We start from the raw sequence: 27,525 nt of genomic DNA, 5'->3' as shown, positions 1-27,525 counted from the left end.
CACACCAAACAGGATGTGTAAATTATTATATAATAAGTTAATTGTGCAATAGCAAGAAATTTTCAATTGCACAGTATTGCACAATAGCAAGAAATCTTCAATTGCACAGTATTGCGCAATAGCAAGAAATCTTAAATTGCACAGTATTGTGCAATAGCAAGAAGTATCAAATAGCACAATATTGCGCAATAGCAAGAAATTGTCAATTGTACAGTATTGAGCAATAGCAAGAAATATTCAATTGCACAGTATTGTGCAAAAGAAGATACTTCGTATAAATTGCTTATTTCTTGACCAATTTCAATGGGGTTTTATTCTTGAATTCTTGGGGTTCTTTAATATGCTGATTCTAACCGTGTATTAAGTTTTTGAATTTTGGGCCCCGTTTTTAAATTGGTCCACATTGAGGTCCAAAGGGTCCAAAATTAAACTTTGTTTGATTTCATCAAAAATTGAATTATTGGGGTGATTTGATATGCCGAATCTAACCGTGTATTTAGATTCTTAATTTTTGGTTCCGTTTTTAAATTGGTCTACATTAAGGTCCAAAGGGTCCAAAATTAAAGTTAGTTTGATTTTAACAAAAATTGAATTCTTAGGGTTCTTTGATATGCTGAATCTAAACATGTATTTAGATTTTTGATTATGGGCCCAGTTTTCAAGTTGGTCCAAATCGGGGTCCAAAATTAAACTTTGTTTGATTTCAACAAAAATTGAATATATGGGATTCTTTGATATGCTGAATCTAACCATGTATTTAGATTTTTGATTTTTGGGCCCCATTATCAACTTTGTCCACATTGAGGTCAAAAGGGTCCAAAATTAAACTTTGTTTGATTTCATCAAAAATTGAATTCTTTTGGTTCTTTGATATGCTGAATCTAACCATGTATTTAGATTTTGGATATTGGACCATAATAGGTGAATGTCCAATTTAAAATTTTTAAGTTCTTAGACCACATTCATTCTGTGTCAGAAACCTATGCTGTGTCAAATATTTAATCACAATCCAAATTCAGAGCTGTATCAAGCTTGAATGTTGTGTCCATACTGGCCCCAACTGTTCAGGGTTCGACCTCTGCGGTCGTATCAAGCTGCGCCCTGCGGAGCATTTTATTTTTTTCTGTCAGACATTGGGGCCTACAGAGTAGCAAGTTTTGTCAGACCCATCAAATTTTTGCCAGACCTACATTTTTTTTATATCAGCTTTTTATACAGTAAGAGAACGGAGATAGGATGTCTTTACAGTGACAGCTGCTTTAGTGGATTATTTTTAGAAAATATCTAAAATTGAATTGAGTTCTTATAATTTAAAAATTACTACAATATATTTTAAATTTTTTTATTGTGTACCACTGAACATCAGGCTAGGGCCATTCTCTATTTTTTTTGACAATGCTCTAAGATTTTTAATTGATTACAAATTTCTCAGGAGAGTGAGGACTGAAAAGTCAATTCAGTTTTAAATTTCCCTCTTTAAAGTTCCCAGTTACAACTCTCATCACAGGGATATATGTACTTACAAAAATCAATCAGATTGATATAAGCTGTGTGCAGCTTGTTTCCAGATCTTACTTTTTGTTATCCTTGTATATTTTGATATATTTGTAAATTGCATGAATAAATATGTTTAAATTTCAAAAAGCAACATTTGAAAATTTTATAATTTTTTTACCATTATGTTGGTACACAAAATTTTGTTTTAATGGAAGACTACTTTTCATATAATAAATGTCACATTTTAAGTGTTCAGATACATTAACTTTTATTTTGGTGGATAATATTACTCATCAATTGAGGTGCTCCTTTATTGGAAGAAGATTCGCAATACAGTTACAGAAAGAATGAAAACTGCCATTTCTCTCCCCAATCTCATGTATCCCCATTGTTTACCGCGAAAGTTGACCTACAAAACATTGATGTTTAACATCTACAGCAAACATACTTACTAACTTTAATTAATAAATTTTCAACAAGGCAAATTTCAATTCCCCACTAATAGGTAAGCACCAAAAATGCTAAATCTTACTAAAATCCTAGAGAACTGCCTGCCGGTCATTAGGTCTTGCACAAAAGCCCAATTTGCCGGACCTGCTCAATTTCTGTCCCCTCGGGCCGACAGGTCCGATGATTAGTTGCATCTCTGCACAATGCTTATTACCACAAAACACAGATCAAGTTTGAATTTTGGTGGTGTCACTTTTACCATTCTAGAGTTATGCCCCTTTACAAATGGAAAAATTGCTGAATTTTTTGTTTCTGTCTCTAACTTTAGTTTGCCTCAACCAAATGTTATGAAACTTATACACAATGCTTATTACCAGAAAAAACAGATCAAATTTGAATTTGATGGCGTCCCTTTTACCGTTCTAGAGTTATGCCCCTTTACAAATGGAAAAATTTCTGAATTTTTTGTTTCCATTCTCTAACTTAAGTTTGCCTCAACCAAATGTTATGAAAATTATACACAATGCTTATTATCACAAAACTCAGATCAACTACAAATTTTGGTGGAGTCACTTTCACTGTTCTTGAGTTATGTCCCTTTACAAATGGAAAAATTGCTGATTTTTTGTTTCCGTTCTCTAACTTAAGTTTGTCTCAACCAAATGTTATAAAACTTATACATAATTCCTATTACCACAAAACTCAGATCAAGTACAAGTTTAGGTATCATCACTTTTACCGTTCTTGAGTTATAACCCTTTATAACATTATATGCAAGCGGGGCATCATCTGTGTCCCATGGACACATTCCCTATTTATTTATTCCAGCGTCACTGATGAGTCTTTTGTAGAAGAAATGCTCGTCCTGCCATACAAAATTTTAAGGATGTTCGCTCCTCTTGTTTTTGAATTTTTGTCAGATATTTCCAATCCTCTGGTTTTATCCATCTAGTACCCATTAAAAATTTTGCCCATTAAGCCCTACTTTTCTTTTCATAGTTTTATTACATATAGTTTTAAAAGTTATATTTGAAAATCTTATAAAAACCTTGTTATTTTTTCATAGTTTTTGAAAGAAAATGCTGCCAATGTTAATTTTATGAAAAATCTAGAGAGAATCATTTCCCGCCAAATTTTCAATGACTTTTATCTCAAAAACAAGCACATGGACCCTTCATTTTTTTCTGCTTTTATAGTTCCTTTATTTATATACTATCAATTTATAACAGCCTTTTACAGCTCTTCTATAAAAGCATGCAAAACAAACCTTTGATCAACTTGCTTGCTATGTTTGCTTGGATGTTTGCAAACAATAGGTAGGCTGAGTTTCAGTCTGTTTTATATATACTGGGATTTGATAGGACAATAAAAATTGACATGTAATGAAGTTAATGTTTATTGTCCAATCAAATTCCATTATATAGTAAACAGACTGAAACAGACTACCTATCTTTTGTTTACAAACATCCAAACAAATACAGCAAGCAAGTTGATCAAAGGTTTGCTTTGCATGCTTTTATAGAAGAGCTGTAAAAAGCTTGTTATTTTGAAACAGAGTAGCGAACATCCTTAACCAATTTTTTATACGACCACAAAACATTTTTGCGGTCGTATATTGGTATGACGTTGGCGTCGTCGTCCGAAGACACATTGGTTTTCGCACTCTAACTTTAGTTAAAGTGAATGGATCTCTTTGAAATTTTACTATAAGGTTCAATACCACAAAAGAAAGGTGGGGATTGATTTTGGGGGTTATGGTACCAACAGTTAAGGAATTAGGGGCCAAAAAGGGGCCAAAAATAAGCATTTTCTAGTTTCCAGACAATAACTGTGGAACGGTGTATGGATCTCTCTGAAATTATACTACAAGTTTCCATACCACAAAGGGATGGTTAGGATTTGCTTTGGGGGGGGGGGGGGGGTTATTATGGCTCAAACCGTTTAGGAATTAGGGGCAAAAAAGGTGGAAAAACAAGGTTGTCCTGGTTAATGGAGAAATATTTTAGTACAAAACATAATTTAAAGCAGTGTAAGGGAGATAAATCAAATACATCATTGAAATTATCTCCCTTACACTGCTTTTAAATTATGTATAAAGTAATGGTTAATGAACAATTAAGATAATTTAAAACAGTGTAAGGGAGGTAATCCAAATACAACATTTTGGTTACTTCCCTTATACTACTTTTAATTTATGTTTAAAGAAATGAATATTTATAAAGGAAGACCAGTAAAAATATCTGCAAATGTTGCATCTTTTTTTTTACAAAAAAATCCATATGAAAGATTTGACACTATATTTTAAATTCTATTATAAAATAGATTAAGTTAGCACTATGGTAAATTTAAATGGGTAATTATAGTTGCAAACTCCATTGGAAATTTGAATTGAAATTATGACCATATTTTGAGGGAAAGAATTTTTTGGGGAAAAAAGGGGGGGGGGGGGGTTAAAAAGAAATTGTGGGGGGTCAATTTTTTCTTATTTCAGATTTCAGAAATTCAAAAGAATTATTCCTCAAATATTTATTTTTTTTCAAATTTCAAATATTGAAAAATTTCAAGAAGTAATCTTTAATTGCACAGTATGGCGCATTAGATTTGTAAAATCTTTGACCACATTTATTTATTTGTTATGCCGAATCTAACCGTGAATTTAGATTTTTAATTTTGAGTCCAGTTTTCAAATTGGTCTACATTAAGGTCCAAACGGTCCAAAATTAAACTTTGTTTGATTTTAACAAACATTGAATATATGGGGTTCTTTGATATGCTGAATCTAAACATGTATTTAGATTTTTGATTTTTGGCCCAGTTTTCAAGTTGGTCCAAATTGGGGTCCAAAATTAAACTTTGTTTGATTTCAACAAAAATTGAATATATGGGGTTCTTTGATATGCTGAATCTTACCATGTATTTAGATTTTTTATTTGTGGACCCCACTATCAAATTGGTTCATATTGAGGTCAAAAGGGTCCAAAATTAAACTTCGTTTGATTTCTTTAAAAATTGAATTATTGGGGTTCTTTGATATTCCAAATCTAACCGTGTATTTAGATTTTTAATTTTGGGTCCTTCTTTTTTAAATTGGTCTACATTAAGGTCCAAAGGGTCCAAAATTAAACTTAGTTTGATTTTAACAAAAATTGAATTCTTGGGGTTCTTTGATATGCTGAATCTAAACATGTGTTTAGATTTTTGATTATGGTCCCAGTTTTCAAGTTGGTCCAAATTGGGGTCCAAAATTAAACTTTGTTTGATTTCAACAAAAATTGAATATATGGGGTTCTTTGATATGCTGAATCTAACCATGTATTTTGATTTTGGACATTGGACCATAATAGGTAAATTAAAAAAAATCAAGTTCTTAGACCACATTCTTTCTGTGTCAGAAACCTATGCTGTGTCAAATATTTAATCACAATTCAAATTCAGAGCTGTATCAAGCTTGAATGTTGTGTCCATACTTGCCCCAACTGTTCAGGGTTCGACTTCTGCGGTCGTATCAAGCTGCGCCCAGCGAAGCATTTTATTGCTTAATACAGACAACCTTTTCAACAAATTTTCTGGCAAGTTCTCAGGTTACTTTAAATTTTATCAAGAGCTATTTTAAAAAATTGTTTTAGTCAAATTGAACTTTAATGATTCTGAGATAAAATGATCTAAAGCACAGCTATTTCACGGTAACCTAAGAAGCTTAATTTCAATACCTAACAAATGTATGTAATTTCAAATAACTGACTAGTAAAGCAAAAATTTTGGAATACTAAAATGAGTTTAGGTGTTAATTTTGATTGGTAGGCAAATTTGAAAAAGAACAAAAATACAGTTTGTATATGCTTGAAGTTAAAATGAATAATTATATTGTACATAAATACATATTTGTAGTGGAAGGTGTACAGATGATCTAGTACAGACCATTTTTTAGTATTTCCAAAAGTTAATTTTGACCTTGAGACCAGCTTCACCTTTATCTATCATAGTATAAACCATTTATTTCAATTATAAAAAGTGAGTTTTATTGGCCATAAAGATCATATCATCAAGCAAAAAGCACTTTTGTTATCCTTTGTGAGAAATCTTACAAGGATACTGAATTTCAATCTAATCAGAAAGACATTTCAAGGTTGTTTTTTAAACTATCAAAATAATCTGATATTTTATTTGTCTAGAATTGAAATGATGGTTGTATTTAATAATAGTTTATTCAACCTTGTCAATAATGATATTGTGTTAAATTATTTCTGACAAACAACAGTATACAAAACACTTCACAGAAAACTAAAGATTGAAACCCGCTGCATTTGTTTGCACCTGTCCTAAGTCAGGAACCTGTTGTTCAGTAGTTGCATGTCGTTTGTTGATGTGGTTCTTAACTGTTTGTCGTTTTTATACGACCGCAAAAAAAATTTTGTGGTCGTATATTGGTATGATGTTGGCGTTGTCGTCGTCGTCGTCCGAAGACACATTAGTTTTCGCACTCCAACTTTAGTTTAAGTGAATGGATCTCAATGAAATTTTACCATAAGGTTCAATACCACAAAAGGAAAGTTGGGATTAATTTTGGGGGTTATGGTACCAACAGTTAAGGAATTAGGGGAGAAAAAGAGGCCAAAAATAGGCATTTTTGTAACTTCCAGACATAACTTGTGTGTAAGTGTATGGATCTCTCTGACATTGTACCACAAGGTTCCATATCACAAAGGGAATGCTGGGATTGATTTTGGGGGTAATTGCCTCCAAATTTTAGGAATTAGGGGCAAAAAGGGGCAAAAAAAAAGCATTTTTCTAGTTTCATGACAATAACTTGTGTGTAAGTGTATGGATCTTTCTGAAATTGTACTACAAGGTTCCATATCACAAAGGGAAAGCTGGAATTGAGTTTGGGGGTAATTGCCCTAATCGTTTCGGAATTTGGGCAATTACCCCCAAACTCAATTCCAGCTTTCCCTTTGTGATATGGAATTGAGTTTGGGGGTAATTGCCCTAATCGTTTCGGAATTTGGGCAATTACCCCCAAACTCAATTCCATATCACAAAGGGAAAGCTGGAATTGAGTTTGGGGGTAATTGCCCTAATCGTTTTGGAATTTGGGGCCAAAAAGGGGCCAAAAAACAAGCATTTTTCTAGTTTCCAGACAATAACTTGTGTTCAAGTGTATGGATCTCTCTGAAATTGTACTGCAAGGTACCATACCACAAAGGGAAGGCTGGGATTGAGTTTGGGGGTGATGAATCATAAGGGGGTTCAAAAAATTGGGGGGGGGGGGGGGGGGGATTTTTTTTCCCTATTTAGCTCACCTGGCCCAAAGGGCCAAGTGAGCTTTTCTCATCACTTGGCGTCCGTCGTCTGTCGTCGTCGTCCGTCGTCGTTAACTTTTACAAAAATCTTCTCTGAAACTACTTGGCCAAATTAAACCAAACTTGGCCACAATCATCATTGGGGTATCTAGTTTAAAAAATGTGTCCGGTGACCCGGCCAACCAACCAAGATGGGTGCCATGGCTAAAAATAGAACATAGGGGTAAAATGTAGATTTTGGCTTATATCTCTGAAACCAAAGCATTTAGAGCAAATCTGACATGTGGTTAAATTGTTTATCAGGTCAAGATCTATCTGCCCTGAAATTTTCAGATGAATCTGACAATCCGTTGTTGGGTTGCTGCCCCTGAATTAGTAATTTTAAGGAAATTTTGCCGTTTTTGGTTATTATCTTGAATATTATTATAGATAGAGATAAACTGTAAACAGCAATTATGATCAGCAAAGTAAGATCTACAAATAAGTCAACTTGACCAAAATGGTCAGTTGACCCCTTAAGGAGTTGTTGCCCTTTATAGTCAATTTTTAACCATTTTTCATAAATTTTTGTAATCTTTTACAAAAATCTTCTCCTCTGAAACTACTAAGACAAATTTAACCAAACTTGTCCACAATCATTATTAGGGTATATAGTTTAAAAAATGTGTCAGATGACCCCGCCGGCAAACCAAGATGGCCGACATGGCTAAAAAATAGTACATAGGGTAAAATGCAGTTTTTGGCTCATATCTCTGAAACCAAAGCATTTAGAGCAAATCTGACAAGTAGAAAATTGTTCATTAGGTCAAGATCTATCTGCCCTGAAATTTTCAGACCAATCAGGCAACACGTTGTTGGGTTGCTGCCCCTGCATTGGTTATTTTATGAAAATTTTGCAGCTTTTGGTTATTATCTTGAATATTATTATAGATAGAGATAAACTGTAAACAGCAATAATGTACAGCAAAGTAAGATCTACAAATAAGTTGTCATGACCAAAATTGTCAATTGACCCCTTAAGGAGTTATTGCCCTTTATAGTCAATTTTTTACAATTTTCATAAATTTTGTAAATTTTTGTAAATTTTTACAAAATATTTTCCACTGTAACTACTGGGCCAAGTTAATTATAGATAGAGATAATTGTAAGCAGCGAGAATGTTCAGTAAAGTAAGATCTACAAACACATCACCATCACCAAAACACAATTTTGTCATGAATCCATCTGTGTCCTTTGTTTAATATGCACATAGACCAAGGTGAGTGACACAGGCTCTTTAGAGCCTCTAGTTTTAAAATTTTCCATTTTAAATTGGTTATTTCTGATTTATTAATAAAAGCAAATAATAATGATATTGTCTGAATAGGTAAATTAAAATTTTTTAAGTTCTTAGACCACTTTCATTCTGTGTCAGAAACCTATGCTGTGTCAAATATTTAATTACAATCTAAATTCAGTGCTGTATCAAGCTTGAATGTTGTGTCCATACTTGCCCCAACTGTTCAGGGTTCGACCTCTGTGGTCGTATCAAGCTGCGCCCCAGCAGAGCATTTTATTTATATAGATTAGACCGTTGGTTTTCCTGTTTGAAATGTTTTACACTAGTCATTTTGGGGCCCTTTATAGCTTGCTGTTCGGTGTGAGCCAAGGCTCCCTGTTGAAGGCCGTACTTTGACCTATAATTGTTTACTTTTTATACGACCGCAAAAAATTTTTTGGGATCGTATACTGGTATAATATCGTTGTCGTCTGCGTCGTTGTCTGAAGACACATTGGTTTCCGGACAATTACTTTAGTTTAAGTAAATGGATCTCTATGAAATTTTTTATGAAGGTTCAATACCACAAAAGGAAAGTTGGGATTGATTTTGGGAATGATGGTCCCAACCGTTTAGGAATAAGGGGCCAAAAAGGGGCCCAAAACAAACATTTTTCTAGTTTCAGGATAATTACTCTGTATAAGTATTTCGATTGCTCTGAAATTGTACAACAATGTTTAATACCACAAGTAGAAGGTTGGGATTCATATTAGGGGTTATGGGGCGAACAGTGTAGGAATTAAGAGCCTAAAAGGGGCCAAAAACAACAATTTTTGTAGTTTCCGGACAATAACTTGTGTGTAAGTGTATGGATCTCTCTGATATTGTACCATAAGGTTCCATATCACAAAGGGAAGGCTGGGATTGAGTTTGGGGGTAATTGCCTCATACATGTAGAAATTAGGGGCCAAAAACATGCATTATTCTAGTTTCCAAACAATAACTTGTGTTAGATGTGTATGGATCTCTCTGAAATTGTACTACAAGGTTCCATACTACAAAGGAAAGAATTGGATCGAGTCTTGGGGTAATTGCTCCAAGGGGGGATTCCAAAAGTCGCTGGGGGGGGGGGGTTCCAATTTTTTTAAGGAATTCATATTGTTTCAAAAATTTTCAAATTTCAAATTTTTGTTAAAGTTTCAAGACGTAGTCTTCAATTGCACAGTATTGCGCAATAGATTTGTAAGATCTTTTACCACATTTATTTTGTTTCAGAAACCTATTTATGTCAAAAATTTGATCACAATCAAAATTCAGACAGTATCAAGCTTGAATATTATATCCAAATTTGCCCGAACTGTTCAGGGTTCGACCTCTGCGGTCATATCAGGCTGCGCTCAGCAAAGCATTTTATTACAAATTGTGACTTGGATGGAGATTTGTCTCATTGGCACTCATACCACATCCTCTTATTTCTACTGAACAGTATTAAGGTCACTGAAACCAGGGGTGAACTCAGGTGCTCTGGAAGGGTCACAAATTGCTCCTGATCTAGACAAATTGTGTATAGATTAAATAGAGGCTATCTATGATCAGCACTCAGTATCATTTCAAAAAAGGTTTTTGTTTGGCAGTCGACAATGAAAGATATAGGAAATACTATCTGGTGGTGGCAGCAGTGTTAACTGTTAGAATGATTATTAGGGGTACAAGTTTAACTGGCAGGTTTCATCTGACCTTGACCTCATTTTCATGGCTCATTGGTCAATGTTAAGATTTTTTTTAGAAATTTTGATGTTTCAGTCCTCTTCCACTTCACAATTGATTTTCAGTCCTCTTCTACTTCACAATTGATTTTCAGTCCTCTTCCACTTCACAATTGATTTTCAGTCTTCTTCCACTTCACAATTGATTTTCAGTCTTCTTCCACTTCACAATTGATTTTCCATCCTCTTCCACTTCACAATTGATTTTTTCAGTCTTCTTCCACTTCATAATTGATTTTCAGTCCTCTTCCACTTCACAATTGATTTTCAGTCCTCTTCCACTTCACAATTGATTTTCCGTCCTCTTCCACTTCACAATTGATTTTCAGACATCCAACTGTTTTGATATGAGTTCTGATGTTAAGTCATACATAGAAAAGGTGCTTGACTGGTGTATTAGATTATAAGCCTCATATTTTTTAACAGTTTTTACAATGTTTAATTTTTGTCTTTACAAACAACATTTTTATAAATATTTACATGGTTCTTGTAAACATATGTATAAAATATTCAATTTCTGTCATTTTATCTCTGAAAGGCTTTATTTATTAATATCATTTTTCAACGATATAATTCCTGCACTCTGGCTTCCTCCATAAATAAAAACTGGCTGCCACAATATAGCCAATAGTGCTTAAAGTGGCATTTAAAAAACATACAACTGATCAATTAAACTTATATAATCTTGGTTAATATTCAAAACATATTTGAAAGACCTTACAGTCACTGTTACATTTTGATTTGCTAATGATGTTTCAAGTATCGCTATTTTGTGTATTTTTCTTTTGATTTTTTTTTTTTTTTATTTAAATTTTTCTTATTACTCTACTCGCTTTAAATAGAAAATCATCGTCAGAAACTAAGGGTGAACTTGCCGTTGTCAATGTAAACATCTATGATGTCAAAGGCAAAAACAGCAATAAACAGATTTTCAAACTCGAGGAGGTTTCTCGGCCAAATCTTATCTCAGGGCTGTCGTCCTTCTATGAGATTGTACCTGAGAAACACCCTCTTGTTTGAAAAAAAACATTGATAATCTATAATTATTTCATCGTAAATTTTATGATTTTGTAAAACACCATTTCTTGAGCTAATATAAGACCCTTAACACACTTCCTTCTTTTTAACATATGTCTAGCAGTTTTATTAGATACGGAAAAATATGATGTAATAACAAAATAATGTAATTGTTTTTCTCTAATTCTAAGAACTGATTAATCCTTCTCCTAACCTGTTCATTATTTTTTTTTAATCAATGTGTGGTTTGTTTGATCTCAGTTTTTCATTGGTCAAAATTCAATTATGAAGTTAAATTTTCTTGTGTTTCTCTGAATTTCCTATTGTGATGTCACGAATAAAGGTAACAATGTCTGATGATGTCACATAAAAAGAACACATCTTTCTGCAGATGAGTCAAAATTTATGTATAGAGACTTGTTTAGAGAAACAGATTCCACCACCAAATCTTGTGCAATACCATATTTCTCCACTCTCCGCAATTAAATTTTTCAGTATTCAAAAAGTTTGACAAACCTTGTGTTTTTAACCTGAAATTTTAACTGTCTTGGGAAGAGAAATACTCTATCACACTTGATGCAGTGTCAAGCAGTTTGATTAGATATGGAACGTATGCTATGGTAATGTAATGACAGAATTATGTAATTGCTTGTATTACCAATATATCATATTCCATTAAATAGTCGATTATGGACTTTCTGGTGCCAACATAGATTTCTTAAGTGGGACAAAACCATTAAAATAAACGAAAAGCTGTAGACAAAATAATGAAAATATTTTTGTGTAATCAGTTATTATGAAACTGTGGTACAACTAGTTTGAATATACCATCGAATTGTTTAATGATTTCTAACTATCAATATAAAAATAAGCAGATGCAGTATGATTGCCAAAGAGACAAATATCCACCAGAGATTAAATGATGTTAATGTTAGCAACTGAAAGTCACAACACGGCCTTCAACAATGGACAAATCCAAACCGCACTTCAAGCTATAACAGGTTTGACAGGACAAAATGCAAAACAATTCAAATGAGAAAATAAAAGTCTTGATTTATGCACAAAACAATAAAAAAAAAAAACTTGATATGATATATAGCAACAAACACCAACAGAATTACAAGCTCCTGAGACAGTCACATACAGAATTTGCTCTGTCAAACCTATTTACAGGAATTTCTATTGTCCATAGATTATCATCCATTAACAGATGTAAAGTTAACTTGAACCATGAGAGTCATTGTTTTGCAGCAACAACACCTAGGCAGAAACCTGTCAATTGTTTGATTGTCCAAAGTGTTTTAATAAAGGTCTGCATCCCTGCTGATACCAGTTGGAGAGAGATTGCAAGAACTCTTTGAGGGATCAGAAGGTGTCTGTTGGAACTCAAAAGATGAAATTTCAGCTTCTTTCCAACATGCCCTCTTTTTCTGGTGGAACTCAAAATTTCGTCCCTTCGTCCTTGTCGTGCACCCTAACTTTGCAGAACCTTCTCATTTGATGCACTATTAAATATTTTCTTGTCCTGAAATTACATGAAATATTTGCCACTGGACATATTATTAACTTCTATGAATCAATTTGTATTTTTATTCAAACTATGTAGCACTACTCATCTTAACAAATTTTATATGAAATAGAAGATGAAGCTCACTTCCTTTTCACCTGTCTCAAAAATAAAACTTGACATCCAGAATTTGAAAAATGAAATATATATATTACATAAATATGCTTCAGAACTACTCTGGAATCACTAATATTGGTTGGCATCTTCGTGGATTTCGTGGTTATATGTGAAGCATAATTTAAATGTTCAAAGAAGTATAAATTTTCTATTATCAAAGAAATCAGAATTTTTCCCCAACCCACGAAAATGATTGCTAATGAGACATTACTCTTGTGTAGAGTTGTCTTACAGGCAATCATAAAACATCTTCTTATTTTTATACACCAGTCCATATTTAGTTTGATTTTAATTTACTGATAACAAAATCAATATTAATACCAATAAAAACAATATTCAAAGATTTAATTACAGTGTTGAATTGGCAATTGGTAACCTTTTAGAATAAATTTGTTTAAAGGATCGATAAGTGTACCCAGAGTTAACGTATCTAAATTTCCAGGCTCTGTTAGTAAACAACATCCATAAAAATTAGGATGTGCTATCCTGTCTGAAATAAGTTTTCTACAGGTGCAACCAAACTTCCAAACCAAATCTTTGTATCTATGGATGAATTTAGTAAAAGTTTGTAGTAATTTATGTTAACGAAATCCCTGACTTAATAATTTACCAGTAATACATAGATTATGTTCATTGAAATCCAAAATGTCACAACAAACATGGGCATAGCGAACGAGTTGTGATATATAAACACCGTTAGAACTTATGCAGTTTGTTGCTACATTTAATTGTATAAGTTGTGATCAGCCCTCACATATTCAATATGATTTTAAGGATGTACTTAGGTCAGGTTTAGGAATTTGTGTCAGATTTTTGGACTCCTTGGTTTTTTCCCTACAATACCGGGTAAAATATTTTGCCCCATAACACCCAAATTTTAATTTCATGTAAGACTTCAATAGCTCATAAAAGGTCATTGACCAACATTTAAGCAGATTCTAGATTTCTTTTCTTTTAATTTGAGACCCAAATAATAGCAATGCAAATATAAGGTAAAAGTCTGAGTCAGCCTTTTCCCGCCATTTAAAAAAAATTAAATATCTCGAAAAGGAGCTCCATTATAAACTTATCAATATCTTTAGCTTATTTTTTTCCTTTATCATTTATACTCTTTTGACTTATAGTATCAATTTTATATTCTAGATTTTTTGAATTTCATCTAAGTACATCCTTAAAGACTAAAGTTTATGACCCCTTCTGTGGACTGTGAATTACGAAAATTTTAAACTGCAATAGTATCAAAACAGCAAAGATAATGAATAATAGAGATGGTCCATTTTGTATATATACCAAAGGGAAACTTTGTGCAAAGCATTATTATTTATACTTTAATTGCATTTAGTAGAAAAAAGAGAATTTGGTAAAAATAAAACCAAGATTTTTGTAGAAAATCCACAGACTTTAATACAGAGATTTTTCTTATAAAATTTTAAACATACTCACTTATTTTTCTATGATGTGCTAGCATTTATTTGTTACAAAAAGTCCTAAACAACCTTTAAATTCCAAAACACCTCGTGCTGAGTCACTAAAGTCGAGCGCACCCTGGAAGGTGTACTTGAATTGGTCCATATTTATATTTGTTTTAACCAATATCTAAATTTATAAACTTGTTTTAAGGAAATCATTGCTAGCACTGCATGCAATAATCCTCTACATATACCAAGCATCAAATTGCCAAATATGAGAGTACAAGGGGAAAGGCTGTGGATTTTCTATAAAATTTCCACATGTTTACCATTGAATCAACACAAGGGTACATAATCCTTAACATAAACAATCATTGGAAGATCACATATAATTCTTCAATGAGGAGTGCATATAAACTTATACCATAAAGAGTACTTAAGACACCCATAAAATCAACAGGAAGGATTAAATGAATAAGAGTGTAAATATATCTTAAATAGAATAACGCTAAACCAATATCGTGATAAAGATTCAACACAATTTTTAAGAAGACAACTAACCGATTTCAGAATGTCTTTCCTTTCATAAAAAGTTGGTTTGTTACAATATCAGAAAGTACATCAATATTTATAATCTCATCTTTTCTAACCTCCAAAGTTAGAGATTTTCTGCTAAAGAAAATTTTCAAGAGGAGTGTTAATTAACTGGAATAATTTACTAAACAGTTGCTAAATTCTATGTTGTTTGGTCTCTGGTAGAGTTGTCTCACAGGCAATCATAAAACATCTTCTTATTTTTATACACTAGTAGAAGACGGAACGTATAATGGTATATTTTAATGTCCGTCCTTCAGTGACCATCCATCAACACTTCGTTCGATAACTCTAATTTGCTTTAACCAATTATCTTATAAATTTAACACAACTTTAAATTTGACAGAAGAAAGTTCCCTTGAATAAACAGTAAAAAGGGAGAAATAAGAATATTTATTTTCCATTCCTGGAAATGTCTTTGGAATTTGTGGAAATAAAGAAAATTTTCGAAAAATTCTTGAATTTCTATTAACTGTAGCATGTTTTAAAATTTAAATTATTCGGAAACAATTCTTTGACAGGTTAAGAATTACTTCTAAACTCTTTGAAACATTTGAACTGCGTCGGATAGAAATCAACCTTATTCAAGTGCACATATACATGTACATGTATCAGATTTTGATTTATTTTGGAACTTTCATATAGGAAATAAAGGATAAATTTTGGTCTGTTTTGTAAGGTTCTCAAATATATCAGCTCAATTTTCGAACAGTTCCAGATTTTGCATAGAGATCTTTTGAACCCGAAATAAGTTAACAGGTGTAATAATAATCATTTGCATAAGGTCTATTTCTGTCCAACACAGCTCATTTTTAAGAGTCAATTTTTTTGGGGCTATATAGATATAAAAAGATGTGGTATGAGTATGCATGATTTAAGTGCTAAGGGAACGACTATTTAACTTAAGGGGGGGTGTTGTTATGGTTTTTTTCCTAAAAAAATATTCTGATCCCCAATTTGATAAAAAAAAATATTGTGGTCAAGCAGATGACAAAAAAAATATTCTGAATCCAGATTTTTCCCCATACCTTATAGTGTTGAATTTTGAAAAAAATAATTTGATTAATAGCATAGAAAAACTAAAAAAAAATGTTTGTGACTCTTTTCTGACTGGGACAAACCCCCCCCCCCCTCCGTTGAAGTTAAATTGTTGCTCCCTAAGACTGAAGTCTTATGAGTGTTTGTAAGATAGGCAATTTGTTTGTAACTTTTCTCAAAAATAAATTATGTTATATAGGACATCTTGTATGTCATATCATTGATGATTTTTTTTTCTCATACGATCCTTGAAAATATAATGTATTCTCTGCAGTGGAGAAATCCTAAAAAAAACCTGGACATTTTTGTTCCAAAAAGAGTAGTATTTACTAGCTGTCAGAGGAAGATTACCCAATTTGTGATAAAAATTGGGAGTTTCCCTCCGATATCTTAGAGAGTTCACAATTATGACCATGTGCTTAGTGTCTTTTTGTTGTGGGGATGTATAAGTACCCTGCTACGTCCACTCTTTTGTTTCTGTATATCATTTTTGTTTTTCGTTCATTATTTTGTACATAAATCAGGCTGTTAGTTTTCTGATTTGAATTGTTTACATTTCAGGCTAAATATGCGCTGACTATGCGGTATGGGTTTTACTCATTGTTGAAGGCCGTACAGTGACCTATAGTTGTTAATTTCTTTGTCATTTGGTCTATTGTGGAGAGTTGTCTCATTGGCAATCATACCACATCTTCTTATTTTTATATAGTAGATTTCAAAATGTTTGATTATGACGATTTATGAAATATTAATAACACTGCAAAAACTATCATTTTTGTAGTGCATATATGTTTCTGCTGCATGTGATAAGGCTATTGATTAAACCATGTAATATGAACGCAGTATAATTTTCTTCACTATTTTCTAAGCTAATGATCACTTAAAAGTTTAATTGATGGCATTTTGATTGGATTTTCTGCAATTTGCCATTTCAAAATGTTTTATTTTTTACCTTACAACTCACTTAATTCAATTTTTTTTACACCAAATTTATTTCTGTCGTGCGGCATTTATCCCATCACACTTGTTTATCGCATGTGTAATGTTTACATGTGCAACAAAAAAATCGGTTAATCACAGCTTGTTCAAATGTTAAACAACTACAGCATTGATAATTGCTGTGTATACAGTGGCAATTACAAGCTTCATTTGACTGTGACAGGTGACATTTGAAAAAATTGACTTTCAGTCTTAGGTACACAATTTTTTTGTTAGTTAATACTGGCTTTGATTTAGGTTTTAGTAACTGTGATAACTCTCAGATCTGTACTAAATTGTAACTTTTGTGTTTTGGGGGCTTTGTATCAATCTGATGAGTCCAGCCCTTTTCAACTGATTTAAATAGTTTGTTCTTATGCTTGTGTTGCACTGTTGCACCACTGTCCCAGGTTAGGGGGAGGGTTTGGAGTCTGTGGTTATCGTTTATTGCTGTATATCATATTTCTTTATAGTTTTGTTTTTGCACATAGATCAGGCTGCTTATTTCTCGTTTGAATTGTTTTACATTTTTCATTTCGAGGCCTTTTATAGTTATCTATCCAGTATTGGTTTAGGCCTTACAGTGACATATAGTTGTTAACTTCTATATCATTTGGCTTCTGGTAGAGAGTTGTCGCCTTGGCAATTGTACAAACACTGCATTGATGTTTCACTAGGGTAGAAGTTCTTAAAAATAAAAGCAAAAAAAAAAAGTTTTTAACAACATATTTCAGTTTAATTTGAGTGACTTTAAAATTATACACTTAAATTAATCTGTCTGATCTAAACTAAAGATTGATGGACGCTTCCCTTATATTTAGTATAAAATTGAGAATGGAAATGGGGAATATGTCAAAGAGACAACAACCCGAACAAAGAGCAGAAAACAGCCGAAGGCCACCAATGGGTCTTCAATGCAGTGAGAAAATCCCGCACCCAGAGGTGGTCCTCAGCTGTTCCCTAAATAAAATTGTGTGCAAGTTCAGTGAAAATGGACGTCATATTTCAGCAACTTTTAAATAAGTTTTGATAATTTATTTGTTTTTAACTAATAAGAAAAGAGACACATTTGGAATTGGATTTGAACAATGAAAATGCTAAAGAGGTCGTAGAATTTTGTTATTTTGCTTATGCTTGGCCATGACTTTCATTGCAAAATGAGTTTTTGCTGATTCAGCTATTCCTTAACTAGGTTAAATACTAATGAAAATGTTTTAAAAATTAGGTTAATATTTCCTAATCTCTGCAATATAGCAATAAAAGTCCTTGTCAACGTATTATGCTTCTGAATTAGCACTTTAGACTTCCTACTCAAACAGGAAATTCTAATATCTCTTAAACATAGGCAGACGTTATTAAAATGTGTTTTATGTCATTGGTTTAAATTGTTCTAACAGTTTATAAAAGTAGGTTAGATATTACAAGATTAGTACATGCAGAACTAATATTGAACGAACATGCATTATTTTCTACATTTTGTTGTGATGATTTTAAGATACATTGCACCATAATTATGCATTGATTAAGCAATTGACATTGACATTTTAGATATCTGTTTCTGCAATCTACTGTAAATAGAGGTTTTATTGAATGATTATCATTGAGAGATCTATATTGTTCTAGATATGCATTTGTTAAAGACAAATGAATAAAATATGTTTTGTTTATCAGTTCAATTGCAATAGAATTTAATATTTTGTTTTTGTTTCTTCGTTATTTAAAATATTCACAGTTTGTGTCTCGCTTTGAGAAAGTTGAAAAAGAGAGACTTAGGCATGTTGTTTCCAGTAGTCATGGTATCAACAATGTATTAGTTGTGATTAGATCAGTTTTATATAATAATCCACCATTTTTTACATAAGGAAATGCCTGTACCAAGTCAGAAATATGACAGTTGTTTTCCATTCGTTAGATGTGTTTGAGCTTTTATAAAGGACTTTCCGTTTTGAATTTCCCTTGGAGTTCAGTAATTTTTGTTATTTTACTTTTTTATAGGAACCACTAGGGGTAGGTCAATGATACTTGGTATGCAGATACATTAGCATTGGCACATCTTATTTCTCTGAGTATTGTTTGGCACTTCCTCCTCAGTCATGGTCTTTTGCCTTTGAAACTTTTACATAGTTTACATGTATTAGATGTAAGCTTCTCATGTCTGAGGGGTGTTAGTCCTGAAAATATCAGATGAGTGCGTCTGATTTAAACAGAATTAAGTAATAGATAAATTTTTTATCGTTTCTCTAGCTATAAGTGTTGATAAAACAAGAAAAGTCATTTTGTTTCCACAACTAATCCATGACCTAAAATGATTTATATAATGCTATTGTGCACCTTCTTTTTTTATCAGAATAAATTTCTCAGAATCTTCATCATATAATGCCATTGTGCACCTTAGCTTTTATTTTCTTTTAGATCTAAATTATTTTTAGGAATTTCCATTACCAAAACATGGACTTTGCAAGGTGTATGGTTTTGTGAGCTAATTGCTCACAGTATCTCTCTAAAAACTCAAATGGAACATAAACCCATCCACATTCATTATGTGAGTTTTCCTAGTTAGGAGACAGCGGCTCTTTTCACAAAAAATCTTAAGAGTAAAATACTCGTAAGTCATACACATTTCAGTATAACTTACGATCAATTCGTAAGATTTTTTGTGAAAAGAGTCGCTCAGGCCCTTGCGAAAATGGGTCAGGATATCACAAGATATCCCCAGAATATCTCAGGATTATCTTGAGAAAAATCCCAGGGCAATCTTGAGATATCCTTATCCTGGGATAGGGTTAAACATGGGACGGTATTGGAACAAGGATATTCCAGGGATATCCAGAGACCATCCAGACCATAAATATCATAGTAAAGAATCCTGTGATAATCCTGTGCTCAGGATTCATCAGGTCCTGGTCTCAGGAAAAAGGATTTACAGATTTGCTTGCATTGAGTTGGCCATGGGATAATCCTGGTATATCCTGTGAACATCCTGAGAATGTCCTTAGTTCAGGACCAATAATGTCTTGCTTGTATGTACAAAATTTGAGTAAAATCCTTTTTTAATGCACAAATTTGTTCTTTTGCAAATATTTTCTGTTATTAGTTTAAATCCATATTCCTCATTATAAGGTAGATGATTGCCCTTGTATTAAATCTGTCAGGTATATATAAACATTGGGGTATGAATTACATTAGCTCATTAATTTATTACAGCAAGATGTATTGTAATAAGTATAAATGAGTATTTGTATTGGCCATGTTTAATAGCTTATTTCAATGGCTGTCAAGTTCCCATTAAAAAAAATTGCCTTGTATTTAATGATTCTAAAACTTCCATCAAAATTTGATACTAGTACTACTAGCAATCTTGTTGGCCATTTTTAATGGCTGCTTATATTGTTAAATTACCAATAAAAATGGTACCCACCCCCCACTCCCTCCTCCCCCATGTTCACGCTGCTTATATTGTTTAATTACCAATAAAAATGGTACCCACCCCCACTCCCTCCTACCCATGTTCACTAACACCTTCAAGCATTTCATTGTCTTAATTGTATTTGGATACTCATTGTTCAGCATGGCTTAATGATGCTCGCTGTGAGTGTTCAGTTTCAAATATTATAATATTCAATATTATACTATTAAAATTATGTGTCAGATATATAAAAGGATACATGTAAAGTTCTCCTCCTTTCTGTAATAAAATTTGCTGTCTCTGTTCTTCCAACTAGTATTGCTGAATAAAGGTGACTGGAATCTGCATGGAATCTGTTTAATATCAAAATTGGCAGCTCCATTTAATCATTCAATCCCCTAAAAGTATCAAAAAGATCCACAAAGAATCAATTGTTCAAGACGTTTTGAAGCAATACATTCAATAGAAATATTATTGTATGTTTATACAGTACATTGGACACCATTTGGAATCAAATTAATTTAAAAACCCTCCCCCTTTTTTTATCCCCTGAAGATAAATAAACAGCTGGGCCATGAGTGCATGATACGCACTTCGCTTTTTCAAAGAATAAAGTTCAATAACTTCTCAATGTCATATCAGAATTTATAAAAAAACCTAAAGCTTTAGGGAAGTTATTTTAATAGATATAAACCAGTCACCAAAGTTTCATGAAAACTGCTCAAAGCACTTTTGAGTTATTGTCGAAAACTGGAAAATCACCCCTTTTTTTAAGAAAGAAACCTCATAACTCAGAAGCGTAAAAGCTAAAATTTATAAAAATCGAAAGGGAACTTACATTAGTAGATATAAACAATTCAGCAAAGTTTCATGAAAACTGCTCAAAACATTTTTGAGTTATTGTCTGAAAACTGGAAAATCCCCCTTTTTGTAATGAATAAAACCTCATAACTCGGTAACGTAAAGTCTAAAATTCATAAAAATTGAAAGGGAGCTCACATCAATAGATATAAACAATTCATCAAAGTTTCTGGCAAATTGGTGAAAGTGTTTTTGTGTTATTGTCCGAAAACTGGAAAAATCCCCCCTTTTTCAATGAATAAAACCCCATAACTCGGAAACGTATAATCTAAAATTTATGAAAATCGAAAGGGAGCTCATGTCAATAGATATATATACAATTCACCAAAGTTTCATGCAAATTGGTTAAAGAGTTTTTATACGCCCGTCAAATTTTTGACGGGACGTATTATGGTATACAAATGTCCGGCGTCCGTCCGTCTGTCTGTCCGTCTGTCCGTCTGTCTGTCCGTCTGTCTGTCCGGCGTAAACATGTCGCACCGTAACTTGAGAATGACTTATCCAAATTTCATGAAACTTAACATAGTTGTTTCTTATGATGGTCAAACGATCTGTATACTTTTTGGTGAAAATAAGATTAAAACTTTTTGAGTTACCGGACTTAGTAACTAAAACAGGAGTGTGTTTTTTTTCACATGTCGCGCCGTATCTCAAAAACAATTTATGATTATTGCTTAAAACTTTACACACTTCTTAGTTATATTAATCTTAAGATCTGTATACTTTTAGGTGATGATTCAAAATTTTATTTTAGAGATATTGAGTATTTTGTTAAAAAAGGGGGAGGGTTTTTTCACATGTCGCGCTGTATCTCAAAAACAGTTTATGTTTATTGCTTAAAACTTTACACACTTCTTAGTTATATTAACCTTAAGATCTGTATACTTTTTGGTGATGATTCAAAATTTTATTTTTGAGTTATTGAGTATTTTGTAAAAAAAGGGGGAGGGGTTTTTCACATGTCGCGCCGTATCTCAAAAACGATTTATGATTATTGCTTAAAATATTACACACTTCTTAGTTATATTAATCTAAAGATCTGTATACTTTTTGGTTTTGATTCAAAATTTTATTTTAGAGATATTGAGTTTTTTGTAAAAAAAAGGGGGGTTTTCGTATGTCACGCCGTATGTCAGAAACTATTTATGCTTATTGCATAAAAATTCACACACAAGACGACGGGCGTATCATGCGCTCATGGCGCAGCTGTTTATTGAGTTACTGTCCGACATGTTGACAACGGACGGACAGACAGACGGACGGACAACGGTATATCATAATACGTCCCGTAAAGGGGCGTTTAAAAACTAGCGACTTATTATTTTCACTAAAGAACCATTCACACAATTCAATTTAATTTTAACATATCTACCAATATATTTTCAGTTTATGCTTTCAGACTTTCTGATGTTGATTTGCTCAAATAAAAACCATAAAAAAATTCATAGTTCCTCAATAAATTATATTTTATAATCATTATATACACATGTTAAATTAAATTTGTAATGCACTTATCTGAAAACATCTTCATCAGGTTTCCATCAGTGTAATCACAATTTGGTGACATATTCATCAAGTACACGTACGCTCACGTCGAGGTGACAATCTCGCCCCATATTATATCGGCCAGAAGTTGGTCCGTCCCCGTAACGGTATTATAAAACTAAATCAAGGGTGTTGCATACAAATATTTATTACAGGGCAGTTTTTAAATATAAAAACAAAATCTTCAATTTAATCGGAACAGGGTTCATGCGGATGAACTAGTGGCCGCATTATCTAAGACGGTATATTTTAGGGTCGAGCTGTTCTGTACAATTACAAAAAACCACATGGTCATGACTTGTTTACATTTTCTTACGTTGAGAAACCAGCGTGTTACGATGTCTGTCGTTGGCCTATCATTGATCTGATAATTTTCTAAGTTATTTATATGCCGGACGACAATTAATAGAAAGGCACATATGTGAACTTGGAGAAAATCAGAATTTACATCTTTAATACTTTGGGGAAAGGAAGAGTCAAGATAGACTTCTTGCAGCGTACCAGTGTACCACTGGCACTGGCAATGTAAATAAAACCAAACAACTCGGCAAGCAGTCTGTTAATGAGAAATTGTTAAACATATCTGGCAATGACAAAAATATATGTGTTTCAAGACTTCCAAAATAGTTCGGAATGCGATTTATTATTGATGTGAAATTTAAGTCATTTATGTAAATTGTGCAGTTGTCATGAACTTAGCCTGCTTAGGCTTATTCCGAAATTACTCTGCATAATGTCCAACACCTATTATGTCAGACAAGCTGGGGCGTTTCTTGGACACCCTGCCATTTTTATAGCAAAAATCTCTGCATTTTTCTGACTTTGAAATACTGTCAAACTGAAACTCGTAATGCTTCCATGAACAGGAAGTTCAGCTAGCTGTGTAAACCTTTAACTGTCAAATTAAGTGACCCATTAAGTGCACCTGACTGCTTTGGTGTCAAACACATTTTTAATTAACACCAATAACCTTTGCTTTATGTCATAAATAATTTGTGTATTTCAAAAATGTTTGACAAAATAATTTGAGTTACTTCCCCCTTTTTTATCACCTTTCACAATATATTCCTTAAATTTATGTTCTTTTTCGTAAAAAAAATAAATATAAAACAAATTGAATACAAATGCCTATCAGAATATTACTTTTAAGTATTTTAAACCTGAAAACATTTAAAAAATATATATTTTGAAAATTATTTTTTTCATCTTTACTTTCATTAATTGATCTATCAAGTGCAATGTACTAATAATTCAAATTTCTCTGAGTTTGGAAAAAAACTTTACCATTTAAACTGCTACTAATTTTAATTAATGACCTGAGATTTGAAAGTCAATCATATTAAATTTAGCCAAAAGTATTGAACTTTATTACTCCTCTTCTTGATTAATTCTAAGCCTTAGAGCCTTGGTTATACAATGTATACAATGTATGCTAATTAATCATGAGGCTTAAATAATTGCCCTTTTTCTGACTAGCACCCTTCCCTTTTCAAATCCTGGCTAGAAAATGCTATCTTCATGTGAATATTTATTTTAACAATCAACAGTTAATTTCAGTCCCAAAGATTTTCTTTTTTATTTAGTTGAATTTGTAATACAGATTATATTTTTTCTTAAGTCCCAATACCAGGAATCATCAAGGACTTTATTTGTTTTTTTTTTCATTCAGATAGAATTTGTAAATGTCCTGAAAGTAGGATGAATGTTGATGGAAAAGTCCTGATATATCCTGGTTTATATAATATGATTTTTGAAAGTCTTGAGATATCCTGAGAATTCCCCTTGTTTAAAGATGCTTGATTTGAAAGTCCTGACATTTCCTGGAATTCTCCCATTAAGTTTTTTCCTAAAAACAGGGCTTAATGCCTAACAGGATATTTTCAGGATTTCCCAGGATAATCTTGAGATATCCTGATTATAAAAGTTGTCAGGATTTATTTCTGCAAGGGTACAGTATTGTTCAGTTGATATCCTTTGTTGCTGACTGATATATTTTGTTTTCCATTTATTGTTTGAGCATAAACCTGACTGTTTAGGTTTCCTCGTTTGAATTGTGTCACATTTTGTCATGTCCTTGCCTATTTTGAGTACATTACAATACAAAAGTCCTTAAAAAGGGTTATTTTCGTGCAACATGTTTTGCCATTTTTATTTCACATGCAGCCGTGAAAAAGGTTCGTTATTCACCGTGTTTCGTGAAATCGGTAAAAAGATCAACGTGCAAGAAATTTTTAATTGTTTGTTCATCGTGAAATGGCAATTTGATTTTGCGTTCTTCCGTGCAGATACCCCCCCTTTACCCCTCCTTAAATTGTATTGAAAATACTGAATCATTTGATTTCTTTCTACAGAAAATCAGAATCTGAACAGTCCCATTTCCACAGGTATACCGATCCCCTGAGTACTTTATAAAGAAAAACTTGATTCTGAAATCTCCATTTTCATAGGTATACCAATTCTCTGAGTACATTATTTAGAAAAACTTGATTCTGAAAGCATCTGTCATTTTGGTGCATTTTAAGGAGAAAAAAGAAGATTTGTCATGCTAGAAGAAGCATTACGTTTTCAACATAGATGCACAATTGCCCTGTTCACTGCATAATATACTTTACAGCGTGAACATCATGCACAATTAAAAAAACTCGTTAAAACTAGGATCATGCAAATTGTATTACCATGTATCAGGGTCTTAACTTGTCGTATTGAAATGTAGATTTTAATGAAGTTTGAATGACTGTTTTAACTTTGAAATATCAGATATGACAATTATAGATGATGCTGTCGATCTGTTTACATGAAGTGATCTCAGTTCATTAGTTTATCAATATGTAATATGCTTGTAAAATCGTAAGAATTTATGAACTGACATTTTTAGGAAAAAAAGAATGTGTATTAACTACTGATGTTTTACATTTATTGAACAAATTAAATTGATGTACTTTATAAGAAGTTCAGTTTCGGTTTTTGAACTGTTTTACTATATTAGAACTTAATTAACGACTGATCTCTATGTGATTGGGAATTTTTTCCTTGAATCAATATCTTCAGTGGAATTTGAAAGGTCTCATTTTATTTTAGGTTCAGTAAATAATGATGAAGAAGTGTTGAAAAGCACGTCATCACCCAAAGCAGACGACAATACAGGGTCAGAGGTCACATCCGTGTCCAAGGAAGCTCATTCTGCCAATAGTGCTAAAGTTACTGAAGTTCAGCCTGAATTTACTAAAATAAAGGAGAGAAAAGTTCTAAAACCTTGTGAGTATTTAATATTTTGTATTTCTAATATTATCTTTATTCTTGGCTTGAACATGTTTATGTGTATAATATAGGAAATCTGTGTTTTCATGAACACTTGTTATATTAATGAAATATGGAAATAAGGTGATGTGATATGATTGCCAATCAGACAACTATCCATCAGGGATCAATGGACGAGGATGTAAACAAATAGAGTGTCATAGTTAGACCTTCAACAATAAGTAGAACTGATACTGTATGGAATAAAAGCAGTGAAAACTGTTGAAGTACCTCACAAAATATCATGAATCTGTAGTATCCGTATTTGCCATTAGATGTCTTAGGTCAGTTGGAAAATATGTACAGTATATTTTTTTATATGACTGCAAAAAATTTGCTTTCGTATAATGCTATCATGTTTTTGGCGGCGGCGGTGTCGTCCTCCGAAGACACATTTGGTTTCAGGACAATAACTTTAGTTTAAGTGAATGGATCTCTCTATGAAATTTTACCAGAAGGTTCAATACCACAAAAGGAAGGTTGGGATTGATTTTGGTACCAACTGTTTAGGAATTAGGGGCCAAAAAAAGGGCCAAAAACAAGCATTTTTGTAGTTTCCGGACAATAACTTGTGTGTAAGTGTATGGATCTCTCTGAAATTGTACCACAAGGTTCCATATCATAAAGGGAAGGCTGGGATTGAGTTTGGGGGTAATTGCCCCAAACGTTCAGGAATTAGGGGCAAAAAAGGGGCCAAAAACAAGCATTTTTCTAGTTTCCAGACTATAACTTGTGTTTAAATCTATGGATCTCTCTGAAATTGGGTTCATATTTTATTCTTCAAAATTTTTGAAATTTCAAATTTTTTGAAAAAAAAATATTTTTGGGGGGCCATACTTTGATTTTTCAAAATTTCAAATGTTTTTAAAAAATAAAAAAAAAAAAATTTTTGAGGAGGGGGGGGGGAACTTGCCCCAACTTGCCCCAACTGTTCAGGGTCCGACCTCTGTGTCGTATCAGACTGCTCTTGGGGAAGCATTTTATTGTTCATCTTTTGAATTTTTTTTAAATCAAAATGAAAAAAGAAGGCAAAAAGAAAATAATGAGACTCAGATTTGTTAGAACAAAAATCTTTGTGGTTCATTGCAAATAGATTTAATTATTCTCACTATTCCAGATATTTGAATATAGTCATTTTCAGCAAAATTTGGTCACAAATTTTGCAACATGGCCATTTTAGACTTTTACCAACTTTTGACAACCTGTTTTGGAGTAATATATATTCCCCCTGAAATATTTACTGTTATTTGAAGTATTGGATGTTAGCTAGAAACCTATAGGAGCTAGGTTAAACATGTAAATTGCAAAAATGATCGACGGCACAAAGATTAACTATAGTACGTACATATAGAAGTCCTTATGAAGCAAACTGGCAATGTTTTCACCAGGTGAGAGATACAGGCATAGATCTGTCTCTTGTTAAAT

At 32.6% G+C, this 27,525-nt stretch overlaps 1 protein-coding gene and 1 long non-coding RNA gene across 2 annotated transcripts in view; one reads left to right on the top strand and one right to left on the bottom strand.

Moving 5' to 3' along the window:
• The window catches only part of LOC127716208 (uncharacterized), a 69,545-nt gene extending 68,423 nt beyond the window's left edge, over positions 1 to 1,122 (bottom strand). Inside the window, exon 1 of the long non-coding RNA XR_007988807.1 lies at positions 981 to 1,122. This is a non-coding gene — a long non-coding RNA (uncharacterized LOC127716208). The remainder of the gene's footprint in view (positions 1 to 980) is intronic.
• LOC127716177 (gem-associated protein 5-like) overlaps positions 1 to 27,525 on the top strand; it is a 265,274-nt gene that overhangs the window by 98,924 nt on the left and 138,825 nt on the right. Inside the window, exon 16 of the mRNA XM_052222302.1 lies at positions 25,882 to 26,058. Within this exon, the coding sequence (XP_052078262.1) occupies positions 25,882 to 26,058 (177 nt within the window). The remainder of the gene's footprint in view (positions 1 to 25,881; positions 26,059 to 27,525) is intronic.

This window comes from Mytilus californianus, unplaced genomic scaffold (assembly GCF_021869535.1).
Source record: "Mytilus californianus isolate M0D057914Y unplaced genomic scaffold, xbMytCali1.0.p SCAF_9, whole genome shotgun sequence".
Classification (NCBI taxonomy): Eukaryota; Metazoa; Mollusca; class Bivalvia; order Mytilida; family Mytilidae; genus Mytilus; species Mytilus californianus.
Note: the sequence above shows the minus strand (reverse complement) of the source record. Positions and strands in the feature narration are given on the sequence as shown.